Genomic DNA, 19,274 nt, shown 5'->3' on the forward strand with positions numbered 1-19,274 from the left:
ACCAAGCCGCGCTCCTAGTCAAAGGAGCAGGAGAAATGCCCGTGCAAACGTGCCTCAGCGGGCTCGGGGGAAGTGAGGCTGGGAAGAAGGGAGGAATTTAGAAAGCAAAGCTGTCCCGAGAAGCAGGAAGAAGGACAAAGTCTCTCAGCCCTTTGCGCCCCTGGCGAGGAGAGAGATTACTAGTCCAGCAGGCTGCGTCCAGCTTCCTAAATGGGCAACGGAAAGGCAACCCCATCCCGCCTCCCCTTTCCCACACCCTCCCGGTCCCGAGTCCCCACCACAGGGAGAGCGCCGCCCCGGTGAGGCCAGCCACGAGCCCGATTGTCCCGTCGCCGCCCTCCGCCTCCGTCTGCGCCAGGGCAGCTGGGGACCCACGAGGGGTGGGTTGGGCGAGACCATTGGAAACGCTGGAAAGGGGGGGTACGACGCTGAAACGAAGGGCGGAGCCTACTAATCTATTCCAGGGTTTTTTTTTGTCCTTTTTAGAGCCCCGCTTTTGGGAGAAACCCCGTTATCAAAGTGGAGAGAAGAGATTTTCTTTTTTTTTAAAGGGGTGGAGCTTGTGTAGGGCAGTGGGGTGGGAGGAGACGCGGTAGGTAGTCCGGGATCAGACGGGAGCAGGAGCAGCGTGGGGTGGGTGGGCGAGTTCCAGCGCCCGCTCAGAGGGTCGGCTTCCTCTCCCCCTCCCGCAAGGGGCGGGGTGGTGCGTTCCGAGTTCCCAGGAGTTCTAAGCGGGCGGGAGCAAGGGGGAGGGGAGTGGCGGCGGCGGCGGCGGCGGCGGGCGGCTCCCGCCTGAGCTTCGGCAGTGGCGTCGGCGACGGCGGTGCCGAGGCAGCCGCGAGCGCTCCGCTCTGTGTCAGCCAGCCGCGGAGGCTCAAGAGCTAGGAGTTAGGGACGCGCGCGCCGGTCCTTCCGCCGCCGCCGTGCCGCGGCCGCTGCTGCCGCCTCCCGGAGCCTAAGGCGCCGGGTCCGGGGGAGCCGGTGGGGGCGGGCGAGCGTGCGAGCGGGCCGGGGGGAGGGTGGGGAATGGCGCGGACCCCGGGACCGGCTCCGCTGTGTCCCGTAGGCGGCAAACCACAACTTTCCTTCGCTTCTCCCCCCGGGGCCGGCCTCCTGCTGCCGCCCCCGACGCCACCGCCGCTGCTGCTGCTGCTCTTCCCTCTGCTGCTCTTCTCTCGGCTCTGTGGTAGGTGAATCTCGGCGGCTGGTGTGGGCTGAGGGAGGCGCGACCCAGGGTCCCGGCGCCGTGGTCGGGCAGGCGCGGGCCTCTCTCCCCAGCCGCTAGGCGGTTGCGTTCGGCGGTTGGCTGTGCGAGCGGGTGCCGCGGACTTTGGAAACTTTTCGCCGCGCCCGGGGCGAGGCCGGGGCCGGGCAGGGGCCGGGCCCGCGAGTGCGACGCCGGCCGCCCTCCTCCGCAGCCGCGCAGCTGGCCGCGCTGACGGCCGACGTTCGTCGGTGCTGCTTTCTGCCCGGATTCCTCCGTGTGTGCTCCGGAGACCGTTATTTCCTCGCTAATTCGAGCCGGAAGCCGAGAGCGCGGACTTCTGGTCTAAGGTGCTGGGAAGCACGTTTGTCGCCTCCCTTTTCCCCGGTGAAACTTGAGCTGTTAGCCCAAATACCTTTGGGAACCAGAGTCCGACGGAATGAAGAAGCCTTCGGGTCCACCTCTCTGTTCCGTCCACCCTGGAGAAGGCACCATGTTAGCCCACCCTGCAGCATCCCCTACAGTCAGTTTCTTTCGCTCCTCCGCCCGGTTCTGCCCTGGCTGCCTCTGGATGCCTTTGTATTGAGCCCGTCGCTGCTTTCGTTTGTGGGACGTCTCTCATACTGCCAGTGTTTATTTCTGCAAACACTGTTTGTCCTCAGGACTTCGATTTATGTGTTAAATACTGATGGCATCGACTGTGCCCAGGTCTTCTGATCACAACAAACCCCGTGGCTCTTCCCTATCTCTTCCCTGGTGCTTATAGTACAGTTTTCCTGTCACATTTGGGAGCTAGTCTCTTTGTAAGTTCTGTTCCTAGGTACTAGAGACTCAAAATCTACTCGTTAAGGATTGTATAAAAAATTATCTTTCATACAAGAGAGGTGGACGTAAGTGATCATTAACAGAAGGCGATGATTTGGCAAAATAAGGCCACCAGTCTTTGGGGAGTGGCTCTACCTGCCCTTGGGTAATACCGAAACGCTGTAGGACGTTATTCATTCGAAGACTCTTACTTGCATGGGAAGGTGGAGAAGCAAAATTGACGTTTGCTCAGGGTGTGGTTATCTAGGACTTTTTTCCTGGTACTTAAGGCTGCTCTTGGATCTCAGTGTGTAATGAGATCTTAAATGAAACCTGAAGTCTTACCAGTACTTATGAAAAGGAAGGATGTGTGCGGATTTCTTGGATAGTGTGGTTTAGAAGAGACTCCTGTTTGGGGTAGGTGTGTCAGGTGGTTGGTTATGAGGGTGGCAAAGTTTTCAAGAGATTGAGTGCCCCTTATAGGCTGCAGTTCACCACTACGTTTCAAGCACTGGAATGAAAGTTTCTGATTTACCAAGTACACGATGATAAACAGCATGTTGTCTAATCTACAGTTTTTTCTTTCTTTCTTTCTTTCTTTCTTTCTTTCTTCTCTCTCTTTGTGTCTCTCTTTGTCTCTCTCTCTGTCTCTGTCTCTCTCCTCTCTCTTTCTTTTTTTGTAGCCCCACTCCCCAGATGTTTGGTTCCCCTACACAAGAATTCTTAATGCTGCTAGCTCTTTAAATTGATGCAAGATCCTAGACTGAATTTGTGTGCTGTTCTTTTTCATTAAGGAAGATTGTAGATTACAGTTGGGTGGGGGAAAAGTGTTGAGTTTTACTATCTTGACTTAGATTGTGTTAAGGCCTGAGAGAATATTATTTGTACCTCCAATAAGAGCTTAACCAGCTAGGCAAAAGACCTATGGAAGACAATAGTTAGGTCATATGTACAGTTAATGCAAGGAAATAGAATTTGGGTAATAATTTCACAGTTGTGCAGGTGAAGTGTTGATTGCTTTCTGAAGAAACACATTGGTTTTCCTTTTTTGAAAGAAGAAAATAGATTTTTAAAAATCTCTTTAATAATATAATATAGAAGGGACTTGATATTTTAAAATCCTAAAAACTCAGGCAAATGAACTGATTTAGAAGAGGTGTAAATTGAAGCTTTTAGAGTCAACTCTGCTTGGAGTTGTAGAGGCAGGCACTAGCTTTGTGTTGCTGTGCACTGCTCATTTTTAAGAGTTTTTTTTTGGCTTATAGTGTTATAACACCCTACTTTGTGAACCCTTATGATGAGTGTTTTTCCTCAGCCTTTCTCTATTTTAAATTTAGTCTGAGTAGGGCACAGTTGTGACTTATGGACACTTAGTAAGTATGGAAGCAGAATTTTCTTCATATAACCTGTTCATTGATCTAGCATTCATAGTACATACTGCTTACAAGGTTTGGCATGTACTAATGTTTGAGAAGTCAGTGTTAGAGTTGAAAAGATTTTTAGGCTTTTTAGAAATGTTTACCTGATGATTTTTTAATAGAATGGTTTACTTTTTAAGTAATGTACAGATTTTATCTTTCTTTTTGCTGGTGTTTTTGATATGTTTGATTGATACATTTAGCATAGTCATAACTATACTCAACTTCTGCAATATCATGTAGTACCGCAGGTCATTTTCATATCATGTTAATTTAACTGCTTTAAAAAACCCTTGCAGCTGGTAGCTATAAAAAATTACATCAAATTTACTGTTTTGGGAATGGACATTAACTGTCGTATTTGAAGAATTTATAGATTGACAAACTACTAGGTTTTCCGATATATTTTTTAAGCCTAACAAATTCCTAGGTATAAAGGTTAAAGCCAGATGGTTACAATACCATCTGATTTGATAAATCTCATCATTTAATTCTGGAATTCTGTATTTCTTTATAATCAATTCTTGAGTGATAAGCTTCATCTTATTTTCTTTCCAACATTTTTCTTGAGGTGAGAGAATATTACCAGGGATATAGTATGAAGAAACTGAAACTAGACTGTTTGACCTTAGTAAGATCCTATTTGAATCTAGGATTTTACTATTTCCAGTTTCAGTAAGGTTTTATCTTAAGATGGATGTTTAGAAGAGTATAGAAAAGATCTAATATGATATTGAACCATTAACAGCACTTTCAATGCTTTTTACATTCCTGACAGTTGATAGATACTTGGGATATAAACATGAATAAAGCAGAATCCTGGCTTCAACTATTTTATAACACAATGGTAGACATAAAGGAAATAGATGATTATAGGACAGTATGGAGTTTATGATAGAGATCTGTATGAGATACTGTGCCCAGAAGAGGGATACCTAACTAATTAGGTAATGATATATAAATGTGAACTGAGGGGGGGAAAAAAACCTACTTTAAAAAGAATTAAGTTGAGTCAGATCTTCTTACTGAGATTAGACAACATTGTGGTAGATGGTACAGGTTTGTGTTTCTCTCTCTCTCTCTCTCTCTCTCTCTCTCTCTCTCTCTCTCTCTCTCTCTCCTCTCCCTCCCTCCCTCTCTCCCTCCCCTGCCACCTGCAGTTTATGGTTTAGATACTAAATAATTTATTCTGAAAAAAGACTGCCACTTATTAGATGTGTAAGTGACTGGCAAGTTATTTAACCTCAGTAAATGTAAGGTTTCTCATCCTTTAAAAACAGGATACTACCATTTTGCCTATAGAGTCCTTGTCAGGATTAAATGAAAAAATTAAATGGCAAAGTGCACACAATATAGTAAACATTCAAATGTTAGCATTTAGTGTATTGCACATTAAAGCCAACCTGCCTGATACTTGTCATTCTTAAATTCTACCCGAATAATTGAGTTTTTAAGTTCTTTCATTGACTTGCTATCTTTGTACTTTTCATCATTATTTTAAGTGAATAGTCCAGTTAGTGCTCTTTAGGTATTTGTTAAATTTACTTCAGATAAATTTATGATGAAATCAACAGTGTAATTGTATGAAACCTAGTTGAACCTTCCCTTCCTTATATAGAACACATTTTAGGATTTGGCAGTACCATAAAGTCACTTAGAATGTTAGTGATTATGTTGAAGAGGGGAGTCTCAATTTCGTTTATACTTTATTAAGTTACTTGTAGTATGCGGTTGGAGGCTAAAATGTGTATTGCACATATGAATCTTTCTGCATCCTAAACAAATATAACCGGCAAGTGAAACAAACTTAAAAGCAAGCTAAAAAGATCACATCTTTTTTCCTGTATTTATATACAGCATCAGGAATAGGAATTGGAAAAAGCTGGGCATATACATATTTACATGTGTTTGTATTTATTACCTTGTTTATGTCACTTACGTATATTTTTACATATATAATTTAGTGATTCAACAACTCTGATGTACAGAGTTAAGGAATAAAACTTATGGTGTATTGCCTATTATTTGGAAATTATTGAAGAGAAGCCTGCTCAAAAAGTGTTTTGACATTCTGTAATTTACTCCTTAAAAATGAGTGAGTAATATATTCTGTAACCTATTAACGTCCTCATAAAAATTGACAAGAAGCACTATATGGTTTACAAAAGATACGGTATTTAATTAATCATAGCTATTAACATGAAATCAAATAACCCTTAAATTAGTATGGAATTAATAGTAAAGTTGATTTTGTGTGACAAGAACTGAGATCCAAAAGTCTTCATGTCACTAATGTACTTTTGATTACCTTTTATATTTTTATCTAAATTGTCTTTAAAGTCTTGAAACCTTATACTTTCCTGAATTTTATAAAACTTGGGTTTTTTCTTTTATGACAGGCTTTGACATAGTTTAGTCATTTAAGTAAAATTCTTTTGAACTTTTATCAAAGGTGAGCTTTAAATGTCTTCCAAGTGGCTCACTTCTTATAGTGTATGTCACTACTATAAAATTTTAGTGAACGCTGCCTTCAGAGTCTAGATACAAGCCATATTGTGGGTACTATAGTTGTTTTAGAAAGGATATTATATTGCATATTTATATTGTGAATTTTTAGCATCCAGGAGATTGTTTTAATTGTAACCCTATTGACTAGCCAACATTCATTCTGCTAATTAAGATCAGTAGGAAAAAACTAGTGCATTCTGAATAGATATTCATAAACTGGAATTTGAGGCATGTGTAAACATACCAGCTCATAAGTAGATTAAGTGACGATAACTGACAGTTTGCTTTTCAACACTTTAGATGATTATTTTGTAGGTGTAAGATAGTAAATGTGACTTTATAAATAGGAGAGGTTATAATAGTTTTTAAAAAACTTTTTTTGGTTTTCTTTAATTTTAATCATTAAAAATAAAAATTATTTTAAATAGGTTGGCCATTACATCCAGTAGAGACTCTCAAGCCTAGGTTTCTTTGGAAGAAATAAAATTTTTTAAAGCAGGGAGGGGTTTATAAATCCCTATTCTTAGCTAGCCAGGGTCAGCAAAAGTAGAGTGTGCAGATGGAATCAAATTATAGTTACTAGGGAATCTTTCAAAACAACATTCCAGGCTCTACTATGGACTTACTGAATCACCAGTTTTTGCAACAGAGATGGAAAATGGAGCTTGGGGATTGGATCATTTGTATTTTAAGAGATATCAGATAATTCTTTCTTCCCTCCAAAGTGCTATTTTTACAGCATTTTTATTTATGATCTGACCAGATGTAGTTGCTCTTCTGAAAGAAATAATACTCCACTACTTTGTTCATGTGTCCTCATATGCTTGGCATAGAGTAGGTGCTCAAATTTCTTTATTTCAGGCGTTAAACAGCAAAATCAAATTTAGTTTAAACCAGCACTGTTTAATAGAAATAAAATGTGAGCAACATACATAATTTTAAGTTGTCCTGATGGCACATTAAAAAAAAAAAATAGGTAACGTTAATCTTAATAATATATTTAACACAATATAACCAAAATATCATCTTAGCACATAATTAATATTTGAAAATTGATGTTCATTTTCTTTTATAGTAAGTAAATATTTGAAATCTGGTCTATATTTTACACTTACAGATTGTTACTTAGACTAGCTATGTTTCATGTGTTTAGTTGTCAGCTGTGACTGGTTGCTACTATATTGGACAGTGCAGGTCTAAACTATTCATTTCTCTAGAGTAGGTTGTCTTTCTCTGGTCCTTATAAGGCCTAAAATGACATTATTCTTCCTTCCTCTACTTAGTCAGATTCTGAGGTGCCCAGTTTAAGATAAATTCTCTATATAAACCTTTTATACTATATAGTATATAATTATATACTCCAATTAATTAATATTTAATTATAAATTGTGATGTGTGCTCTTTGCAGGACTTTGCTTCAAGCTTCATTGTATGTATCATAGCACATATCATAGAATAAACACATATTAAAAATTATATTGATTTTTAACATTTGCCTTTTCTCCCATAATAACTGTTTAAGGAATTGACCAAATGGTATCAGAGAATACTTGGTTTATGATTTCATCTCCCATGTTGAAATAAGATGATAGGAAAATAACTATAATAAATGACTATAAAAACTTCTGAATTTCTTTTTATTTCCTTCTGATCCTATCCTGTTCTGTGATTTAACAGCATGACATGTAGACACTAGTGGGAAATGCATGCAAATTCTCTTCATTTTTTCATGTTTTTAGGTTTAGAGCAATGTTTGCCAAAGTATTTTAGTGGAATACTAGTCTCAGAAGATACGTTTTTAGAAGAAAATATGGTTGAATACATTTAGGAATGGGAAAAACTGACCATATAGCCCCATCATGGAAAGTCACTATGTACATTAGTTTGTTAATGGTCTAAGAAATTCTTCAGTAAAGTATTCTGTTTTACAGACTAATTAAACAAATTATTATTTTTTGTTTGTGTGTGTAATATCTGTTATGTTGCAGAAGCTGTGTTGTACCAAACACCCTCTAGAAAATATATCCTTAGAGAGGTTTGTACACTTGTTTACTCCTGCCTTGATTTTATTCCTATTCCTATTCCTACCTGCCAAGATGGGTGGGAATACACACACATGCACACACATGTTTTACTTAAACTAGAAAAGATTGATAGATTTTAAAGATGTTGCTTGATGCGATACTTCTTCATTGTTTTGTTTTTGTTTTTTCCTAAAATTCTCCTTGTTTCCTTTAGTTCTGTTTCTTTATTCCCCATTTTCTTTCCCATTTTGAATCTGAAATGTTTGCAGAATTAATGTAGGATGAATACAGTTATTCTTCTTTGATATTGCAAAATCAGCTGTGTATTATTTACCCCAGGATAGATGTAGTAAAAGCAGCTTCTATGGGGCATACCTCACTTGATGTACAGGATGTCTTATTCTGGGTTTGAATTCTAGGAAGAAATTGAGTAAATTTAAAATCTGTTCTGCAATGAAAATATGACAGTGTTGTTATTGGGAAGGACAAGAGAAACTGAAGAGACAAATACAAAAATAGGCACAAGTACACATAGCTAGGACTCAACTCAGTGTTTAAGAACATTCCATGTGATTAGGAGTTTAACTCTTCTAAATGACTTCAATTCAGAGCAAAAACAATATTAATGAAGTGTTAGTATTGGTAAGCTGATAAGATTAGTTTTGTATAGAACTATTTCTATACGTTATCCATGACAGACATGATTGTCATTACGAAAATATCTTAGACCATCATTTTTGAAAATTATTTGGTCATAGCTACTGTGGGATAGATTAAGATTCATTTCACAAGTGTCTTGTCATTATAAACTTTAAATTCCCTTCTCATTTTATTTAGATTAGAGATAATCATTCATGGCTATAAGTTTAATTTAATACTAAGTCAGACAATAAAACTGTCTAGTTTTATCTGCTCAGAGAGACCCTGGTTTCTTTACTTGAAATGCAAAAATTAAAAAAATTCAGATTTTTTTCTCTTTGAATACATTCAAGTGGGAGAAAGGACATAGGTACCTGTTCTACCCTCACTAATGGCAAAGGGGTAGAACATTATAGCATTTTTCAATATACCATGAGTCTACACGTGTTAATGGGTATAGCAGCTACCCTAAATCTCTGACTTCTGCTTGTTAAACTTAAAAAGAGGTAAAAAAAATATTGTCAACAAAAACCTTCATAAACATATGCAAATAATGCAATTGTGTTGAATATCTACTTTTATAGTTGTTTCCCATTCCTAAGCAATTCTGAGATTATACATATATAATTTTGAGGATACAGTTTCATTTGCCTAGTTCCTAATGGAACCGAAATGAACTTTAATATTAAAATAATAGTAAGGAACTCCTATTAATTTTCAAGGCGTTACCTTCTGTTTGTTGTTCACTAATACAATGTCAGAAAATTTATTTATTTTTTCTTGTGGAGTTGGGATAGCCTTACACAGTTGACTGACTGATTTTAAATAACAAAAAGAAGGCATACCAAGGCTAGAATTAGTAATACTAATGAAGACATCTGTTATTTCTGAGCAAGAAATAAGACTTTAGTTAGGCCATTGGCATTCTTTTCTCTATTTAAGATAAGTTATTTTTACACTTCTCTGTAGAAAAATATTTTTAACTTGGATTTGTAAACCAGTTTACAATTACGGTGGCTGTTTTGAAGTCATGCATGGTTTATCAAAGTTATTTTTTCAATTGTGTGTAAAAACATCTAAGCACTGATACGTTTTTGTTAATTTATAGTTGATAGTGAAAATGTTTATATGAGTAGTTGGTGAAATTTGTATATAGCATGCTAAAAGGTCTGTATTCTAAAAGCTTTAATTATAACAACATTTGTTAAAAAATAAAAAAAAACCATAAACCTGAAATTCCTAAGAAAGCATATTTTTCTTTGAGGATACTACTGTTGCTTTGCTGCCCTCTACAGTCATCTAAAATAGTCACTCTAGATTTTTCTCAGATGATTAAAATACTTCCTTGACTCTGAGCTTTAAATTTTAGACATGGTTTGAGTAATATATACTGTTAAAATATGACGATGTTTAGTTATTCATAACAGTCAATCTTTACCTATAATGAAAAAAATAAAGGGCTTACACATTGGCGCAGGGAGAAGATTGGGGAGTATTGCGCATCAATCAGGAAACAGATGATAGAGCACCAACTAAGAGCTAGGTAGTACAGAGGATCTACAGTGGAATAAGACATAGTGGCTGCTCCCAAGCTTATAAACCCAGTAGTAAGACTAGTGGTTTTAAAAATATATATGTAAAAAGACATTTGTAACAACATACCAAGTAGTATGATACAGCCTAAAAAAGGTAAGTAAGGTTTGGAAGGGTTAAGGAAAGCAAATTCGTGGAGAAACTTTTGAGCTATGTCTTCAAGGATGGATTAGAGTGCTGACTGGTAAAACAAGGTTATTTCAGAGAAGAGAATATTAACTAAAACACGAAGCATCTGTTGCATAGAAGGACTGTCTAGGCTCCTTGAAGTCTTTGCCCTTAAGAAATGTAATATTTAATTGTTAGAAGGTTTGGAGTTAGAAAAGTGTGTGTCTCTCTGTCTGCTGCCTGCATCTGTTTTAAACCCTTTTACTAACCTCTCTTCCTGTTTCATCTAAAATGTACAAAGTTGCCGTGAAAATTAAATGAAATCCTTATTAAATTGTAATAAAGTGCTTTAAAAATACAACTAACAGTAATGCAAGGGAAAATGAATTGTCTTAGGTAGAAACATAAAGTGTTGTGGGATTACAAAGGAAGGAACAGTTTAATTGGGAATGCGGGAAGACTTAATGAGGACCTAATTTTCTAGCTTACTATATTAAATGCTATATTGAAGAATTTACTCAAATTCAAAGGATAACAAATATTGAGCTGGCCAAAACGTTCGTTTAGTTTTTCAATAAAATAAAAGACACATTTTTTAATTTTCACCAATAACTATTGATTTGGATATTCTAAGTATGTTGGTCTATCTCCCGTGTGGTATAATGTTGATCTCAATTAATGTTTCTATTTGATCACTATCAACTTGAACCGGTCTTCCTGACTGTGGAGCATTGTTCAGCAAGAAATCTGCATCACGAAACTTCACAAATCACATTTGACATATTCAGTCAGTCCCAGCAACTTCTCCATACACTTCACAAATCTTCTTTTGCATTTCAGTTGTGTCTTTACCCTTCTTGAAATAATAAAGCATATGTTGAAATGTTGCATATTTTCTTTCATCTTCCATATTAAAATGGCTACACAAAAATTCACCAATTTTGATAATTTTTAAAAGTACATTTTGATATGACAGCTGCAACAATACAGTTTAACAAAATTGTTTCAAATAAAGTTGAAGATAGCTAAACCAGCCACCTTAGGGAGAAAAACCAAGTGAACTTCTTAGCCAACCCAATATTTGCTACAGAGATGTTTTTTATGGAAATTTTGGAAGAGAGAGGAGTAGATTAAACATAATATTTTTGGTTTAGCTTTGACCATCTTTTGTCCATAATGCAGGAAAAAGGACAAATTGCCAAACAGTGCTGAAAATGACTAGATATATAGTCTTGTAATATTCAGACTCCTTCCTTTTTCCCTTCCTCTCCTCCCCTCAACAGTTTTACATGTATAAGAGTGAAGCTGCTATAGTAGAAGTTCTCAGCCCTGTTTCTTGAAATTTTCTTCTGTACTTTATCCCCACCATTTCCTTGAATTACATGATTAGAATTGGACCTGAACAATTTGAAACCACTTTTCTTGTCCAGAGTTTTCCTTTTCTAGATGAAGAATCTGAGACACGTTGAGGTTATAATTGTGCTTTCCTTTTGTCTTAATCTGTAAAATTTTTCTCCAGATTTTGAACACAGAAGAAAAATACTTCTAAATTAACACAGTGATTCTGGGTCTTTTTGAGTGATGTGTAAGTTTAAACATCTTTCCTGTTTCCATTTATTGCCACTTCTCTTGTTCTGGACATTTATTCTCTTGTTCCTAGTTTAGACAGTAACTTCTTGTAATCATTTGCTAGGGACACCATAAAAAATTACTGTAAAGTTGGTGGCTTAAAACAACACATTTATTCTCTCACAGTTTTGGAGTGTGGGTGTCATCAGGGCTGCATTCCCTCCAGAAAGCTCTGGGGGAGTTTCTGTTCCTTGATTCTTCCAGCTTCTGGTGGCTACAGTTGTTCTTTTGACTTGTGACTGCATAACTCCATTCTCTGCCTCTGTCTTTACATGGCCTTCTCCTCTGTCTTTCCTTTGTGTGTCACTTATAAGGACATTTTTCATTGAGTTTAGGTTAGTCTGGCTCCAAAGTTCTTTTTTTTTTTTTAAACTCTGTTATCATTTACAATTTTAAGTCTCATTCTTGACTCTGAGGAGTATCATACTACTGAACTATAAGCTCCATGTACTTGTTTAGAGATGCCTCTTTTAAAAACTGAAATTTTTGAATTATTAATACATGTTATATATTTATATAAATATACAAGGTCTGTCTGGAAAAAGTCCGCCATTGTTAATATAATGAGAATGGTTTGCACAACATCAATGTAACCTGGCAGCCAAGTAGAGTGGACTGGAATAGAGCAAAGAATCTGCATCAGATTTTGCATTAAGCTTGAACATTCCTTCATGGAAATTCGGATGATTCAGAAGTCCGCAGCTATGGCAACTGTTGATTGGCAGCTTCATCACTACAATGCACCAGCTCATCCATCATGTCTCGTGCAGAGTTTTTTTGGCAAAACATCAAATCGCCCAATTTTGGCACCCTGCAGCTTCTGGCTTTTTCCAAAACTAAAGTCACCTTTGAAACGGAAGAGATTTCAGACCAGTGAAATTCAGGAAAATAGTATGGCAGCTGATGACAATTGGGAGAACTGTGTGAGGTCCCAAGGTGCCTAGTTTGAAGGGAACTGAGATGTCATTATCCTATGAACAGTGTTTCTTGTATATTGTATCTTCAATAAATGTCTCTATTTTTCATATTACATGGTTGGATAACTTCTGGACAGACCTTCAGGTATATCTGTAAATACATATGTGTGTGTGTATATATATACATATATACACACATATATGTATATAAATTTTTATGTGAATTACAGGTTATCATATATGAGAATTGATAATACATCATTTTTGAAGCACTAGTTCTTTAAAATGGCTTCTTCATCTGAGAATGTTTATATCACAGACCTTCCTGTTTTTATGTATCGCTTATAATAAAGCTTAAAGTAAATTAAAGAATCAGAAGTAAATTCAATAGTATGGTTAAAAAATAATTTCTTTGGCTAAAGATTGTTTACTGTTGATTATAGAATAATAGTAAATCCTAAGATAATATAATTAGTAATTTGGGGAATAGATTTTATTATAATTAAAATTCAAATTTATTTAAGCAATTTTATTGTTAAAAATTTGCTACAGTTTCTCAGGTTGAAATGGGAATTAAAAGAGCCAATTCTTAGTAATGGTTATAAGATTCTATTCTCCTATACATTTCACCTCTGGTAGAAGTAATGCTGACTTAACTGCAGCCTTTTTTATTTTGAAAATCTCTGAGCTTTTGAATGTCTCAACTAATAGCCCTTCTAGGTTTTCTTTCTGTGAAACATTTAGAATTTTTTTTTTTCAGATTTAATGTGTTTTATTGATTAAAATATTACATTTGTGCCAATTTCCCTTCCCTCTGCTCCCCTCCACCGGTGGCCCCCCTCCCTCCAGTTTAGAATTTTTTTATAATGTGCTCAGCATGATCAAGTTAGAAAGATTACTTTTTGAAGCCAGGAGGATTCTTTTTTGTATTTTGCCACTGGCCATATGATGAGGGCTGATCACTTCACTGTCACTATCCAATGAGGTTATGTAGGTACCCTATAAATTCTCTTCCTGATCTAAGATTTTGTGCCTATATTCTCAAAATATGAATTGTACATTTAAGAAAAAATAAATTCAAGTAAATAGAACCTTTGTTAACATTGCTTAAATTAAGATATTTTCTTTATTTTAAATTAAAGGTAGTGCTTGATTGAAAATAGATGGTAGAAGTGACATTTTTTATTTTTTTATTTTTTATTCAATCTTTATTATATTTTTTCTGTTACCATTTAGTCCCCTAATATCCCCACCCTCCAGCAATCACCACACTGTTGCCCATGTCCACGAGTCCTTTTTCCTTTTTGCTCAGTCCCTGCACGCCCTTAGCACCCCTTCCTCAGTAGCTGTCATCTGCTCTCCATCTCTGAATCTGTCTCTAGTTTGCTTGTCAGTTCAGTTTGTTTATTAGATTCCACATATGACTGAAATCATATGGTATTTGTCTTTCTCTGACTGGCTGTTTCACTTATCATAATGTCCCCCAGGTCCATCCATGCTGTCGCTAAGTGTAAAATTTTTTATTTTATTTTATTTTTTATGGCCCAGTAGAATTCTGAAGTGTACTGCCCCATAGCTGTTTTATCCACTCATCTATTGATGGACACTTGGGCTGCTTCCATATCTTGGCTATTGTAAATAGCACTGCAACGAACATAGGGTTGCTTATGTTCTTTCAAGTTAGTGTTTTGATTCCTTTAGATAAATTCCCAGAAGTATGATTGCTGAGTCAGAGGCAGATCCATTTCTAATTTTTTGAGGTAACTCTGTACTGCTTTCCACAGTGGCTGCACCAATCTGCATTCCTATCAGTGGTGCACTAGGGTTCCCTTTTCTCCACTTCCTCATGAGCACTTGTTTGTTGATTTATTGATGATGGCCATTCTGACCAATGTGAGATGGCATCTCATTGTGGTTTTAATTTGCATTTTTCTGATGATTAGTGGCATTGCACATCTTTTCAATGTCTTTTGGCCATCTGTGACCTCTTAGGAGAAGTATTTATTCAGGTCCTTTGTCATTTTTTAATTGGGTAGTTTGTTTTCTTGGTGTTCAGTTTTGTAAGTTCTTTATAAACTTTGGATATTAACTCCTTATCAGATGTATCAGCAAATGTGTTCTCCCATTCTGTGGGTTGTCTTTTTATTTTGTTGATGATTTCCTTTGCAGTGCAAAACCTTTTTAGTTTGATGTAGTCCCATTTGTTTATTTTTGTGTTTGTTTCCCTTGCCTGGGGAGATATAACTGATAAAAAATTCCTACAACTGATGTCCAAGGTTTTGCTGTCCATGTTTTCTTCTAGGATTTTTGTGACTTGTGTCTAACATATGTTTTTGATACATTTTGAATTTATTCTTGTGTGTGGTGTAAGAAGGTGGTCTAGTTTTATGTTTCTGCAGATTATCTGTCCAATTTTCCCAACACCATTTATTGAAGAAACTATCTTTAGCCCATTGTATATGCTTGCTTCCTCTGTCAAATATTGACTATAAAGCTGTGGGTTTATTTCTGGGCTTCGTATTCTATTCCATTGATATGTGTGTGTGTGTTTTACGCCAGTACCAGGCTGTTTTGATTAATATGGCCTTGTAATATAGTTTGATATTTGACAGTGTGATTCTTCCAACTTTGTTCTCCATTCTTAGGATCGCTCTTTCTATGCGCAGCCTTTTGTGGTTACATAAAAATTTTTGAAAAATTTGTTCTACTTCTGTGAAATACATCATTGGAATATTGATAGAAATTGCATTGAATCTATAGATTGCTTTGGATAGAATACACATTTTAATGATGTTAATTCTTCCTATTCATGAACATGGTATGTGCCTCCACTTATTTGTATCTTCAATTTCTTTCTTTAGTGTCTTATAATTTTCAAAGTACAGGCCCTTTACATCCTTGGTTAGGTTTATTCCTAGGTATTTTATTCTTTTTGAAGCAGTTATGAATAGGATGTTTTCTTAGTTTCCCTTTCTGTAAGTTTGTCATTAGCATATAAAAAGTACAACTGATTTCTGGTTATTAATTTTGTATCCTACTTTGCTAAATTAATTTATCACTTCTAATAGTTTCTTGGTGGAATCAGGGTTCTGTATGTACAATATCATGTCATCTGCAAATAAAGAGTTTTACTATTTTTTTTCCAATTTAGTTGCCTTTTATTACTTGTCTCATTGCTGTGGCTAGGACTTCCAGTACTATTTTGAATAAGAGAGGTAAAATCGGACATCCCTGTCTTGTTCCCAATTTTAAGGGAAACACTTGTAGTTTTTGCTTGTTGAGTATAGTGCTGGCATTGGGTTTGTCATATATGGCCTTTATTATGTTTAGGTATGTTCCCTCGAATTCCACTTCACTGAGAGTTTGTATCATAAATGAGCGGTGGATTGTATCAAAAGCATTTTCTGCATTTACTGATATGATCATGTGGTGTTTTTATCCTTCATTTTATGTGGTCAGTCATATTTATAGATTTGCAGATGTTGTACAAACCTTGCATTCCTGGAATAAATCCCACTTGATCATGGTGTATGATCTTTTTGATGTATTGCTGTATTCTGTTTGCTAATATTTTGTTCAGGGTTTTAGCATCTGTGTTCATCAGGGAAGTTAGCCTATAATTTTTTTCTTTGTAGTGTCTGGTTTTAGAATTAGGATAATGCTCTCCTTGTAAAAAGAGTTTGGGAGCCTTCCCTCCTCTTGAATTTTATGAAATAGTTTCAGAATGAGAGGTGTTAGTTCTTCTCAGAATGTTTGGTAAAATTTACCTGTGAAGACATCCAGTCAAGGGCTTTTGTTTGTTGGGAGTTTCTTGATTACTGCTTCAGTTTCACTAGATGTAATCTGTCTATTCATATTTTCTGAATCTTCCTGATTTAGTTTTGGAAGATTGTATGTTACTAGGAATTTATCCATTTTATCCAGGTTGTCCAGTTTGTTGACATACAATTGTTCATAATATTTTTTAACAATCTTTTGTATTTCTTTAGTGTCAGTTCTTATTTCTACTTTTTCATTTTTTATTTTTTTGGGGTCCTGTCTCTTTTTCTCTTGGTGAGACTGGGTAAAGGTTTGTCAGTCTTGTGTATCTTTTCAGAGAATCAGTTCTTGGATTCGTTGATCTTGTATATCCTTTTTTAGATGTTTTCATTTATTTCTGTTCTAATCTTTATTATTTCCTTCTTTCTACTCATGTTAGGCTTTTGTTTGTTGTTCTTTTTCAAGTTCTTTTAAGTGTAAAGTTAGATCATTTATTTGAGCTTTTTCTTTTTTGAGATAGGCCTGTAGTGCTGTGAATTTCCCTCTTAGGATTGCTTTCCCAGTGTCCCACAGATTTTGGATTGTTGTGTCCTCATTTTCATTTATTTTAAGGTATCTTTTGATTTCTTCCTTGATCTTGTTTATGACCCATTCATTGTTTAATAACATGTTATTTAGCTTCCATGTCTTTGCATATTTTTCAGTGTTCTTGTGATTGATTTCTAGTTTCTTAGCATTGTGTTCAGAGTAGATCCTTGATACGATTTCATTCTTATTAAATTTATTGAAACTTCTTTTGTGTCCTAAGATGTGGTCTGTCCTAGAAAACATTCCATGTGCACTTGAAAAGTATGTATAGTCTACTGTTTTGACGTGAAATGCTCCAAAGCTATCAATTAAATCCATTTGATATCGTCTGTCATTTAAGGTCACTGTCTCCTTGTTGATTTTCTGTCTGGAAGATCTAGCATTGAAGTCAATCAGGTGTTAAAATCCCTAACTATGACTGTATTTCTGTAGATAGATCTCTTTATTTCAATCAAGGTTTGCTTTACATATTTAGGTGTTCCTATGTGGGTGTGTAAATGTTTACTAGGGTTATAACCTCTTCTTGGATTGTCCCCTTTATTGTTATGTAGTATCCTTCTTTGTCTCTTACTGTAGCTTTGGTTTTAAAGTTATTTTCTTGGATAAGTACTGCTGCCTCAGCTTTTTTTTTCTTTTCCACTTGCCTGAAATATCTTTTTCGAACCCCTTTAATCTGTGTGTATCTTTTGATCTGAAATAGGTCTCTTGGAGGCCGCATATATATGGGTTTTGTTTTCTTATCCCTTCAGCTACCCACTGTCTTTTGGTGGGAGCATTTAAGCCATTTACACATAAGGTGATTATTGATATGCAGTTATTGCCATTTTATTGTTAGACTGTTTTCCTCTTTTTTTTTTTTTACCCCCCTTTTTTCTTCTTCTTAAAGCAAGCCCTTTAACATTTGTTGCAGTACTGGTTTGGTATTAGCAAACTTCTTTAGCTTTTTCTTGTCTGGGAAGCTCTTTATTTCTCCTTCGATTTTAAATGATAGCCTTACTGGGTAAAGTAGCTTAGGTTGTAGGCCCTTCCTTTTCATCACCTTAAATATTTCATGCCACTCCCTTCTGGCCTGAAATGTTTCTGTTGAGTAATCAGAAGCCAATCTAATTGGTGCTCCCTAATAGGTAACTACCTGCTTTTATCTTGCAGCTTTTAGGATTCTCTCCCTGTGTTTAAGCCTTGTCATTTTAATTTTGGTTTGTGTTGGTGTAGACCTTTTTTGGGGCCCTACTTGTTTGGGGCTCTCTGAGCTTCCGGGACTTGTGTGACTTTTTCCTTCACTACATTAGGAAAGTTTTCAGCCACTATTTCTTCCAGTTGGTTCTCGATTCCTTGCTCCCTCTCTTCTTATCTGGAATTCCCATGATGTGGATGTTGTTTTGCTTCATGTTGTCCAAAATGTTTCTTAAGCGCTCCTCATATTTTAAAATTCTTTTTTCTTTTTGCTGCTCTTCCTGGGTGTTTTTTTTCTATCTTGTCTTCAAAACACTGATTCTATCATCTTGCTTTATGTAACCTACTGTTTATTCCTTCCAGTGTATTATTTATTTCAGTATTGTATTTATTTCTGACTGGTCCTTTTTTATGGTTTCTATGTCTTTTTTCATGCTGTTGAGTATCCTTATAATCATTACTCTAAACCTCTTGTCTGATTACTTTCTTGCTTCTAATTCATGTAGTCCTTCTGGAGAATTCTCTTGTTCTTTCATTTGGGGTCTCTTTCTTTGTCTTCCCATTTTGGCTGCTTTATCTCTCTGCCCTTATCTGTTAAACTAATCAACCGCTAAGTTGATCAGCTGTTAATGTAATCAAGCTCCTATCAGCAGTCTGGTTTAAGTACCACAGGATGAGGCAGAGTAATTGCTGCAGGTTGGGGTATTGCTTCCCCTCAGGCTGATGCCATTCAGAGAGAATTGTTCTGCCTGAGAGTAATGGCTCCTGCATTGTGGAGAATGACTCAGCACAGGGATCCTGACAGGTATTCCTTCAGTTTTTTCCCCAGAGACACAAACTCTCCAGACTCAAGTGTCTCTAGTCCACTCTGTCTTCCCTTTGCCGCCACCCAGGGTAAGTGGCTGCAAAC

General features: G+C 36.8%; 1 protein-coding gene across 1 annotated transcript in view; it reads left to right on the forward strand.

The window, feature by feature from the left end:
• Positions 1-1,000: 1,000 nt before the first annotated feature.
• The window catches only part of NECTIN3 (nectin cell adhesion molecule 3), a 57,312-nt gene continuing 39,038 nt past the window's right edge, over positions 1,001-19,274 (forward strand). Inside the window, exon 1 of the mRNA XM_090276391.1 lies at positions 1,001-1,186. Coding sequence (XP_090132517.1) covers positions 1,027-1,186 — 160 coding nt within the window. The 5' untranslated portion in view covers positions 1,001-1,026. The remainder of the gene's footprint in view (positions 1,187-19,274) is intronic.

The sequence above is a fragment of the Furipterus horrens genome, unplaced genomic scaffold (genome assembly GCF_987537825.1).
Source record: "Furipterus horrens unplaced genomic scaffold, mFurHor1.1.pri manual_scaffold_1, whole genome shotgun sequence".
NCBI lineage: Eukaryota > Metazoa > Chordata > Mammalia > Chiroptera > Furipteridae > Furipterus > Furipterus horrens.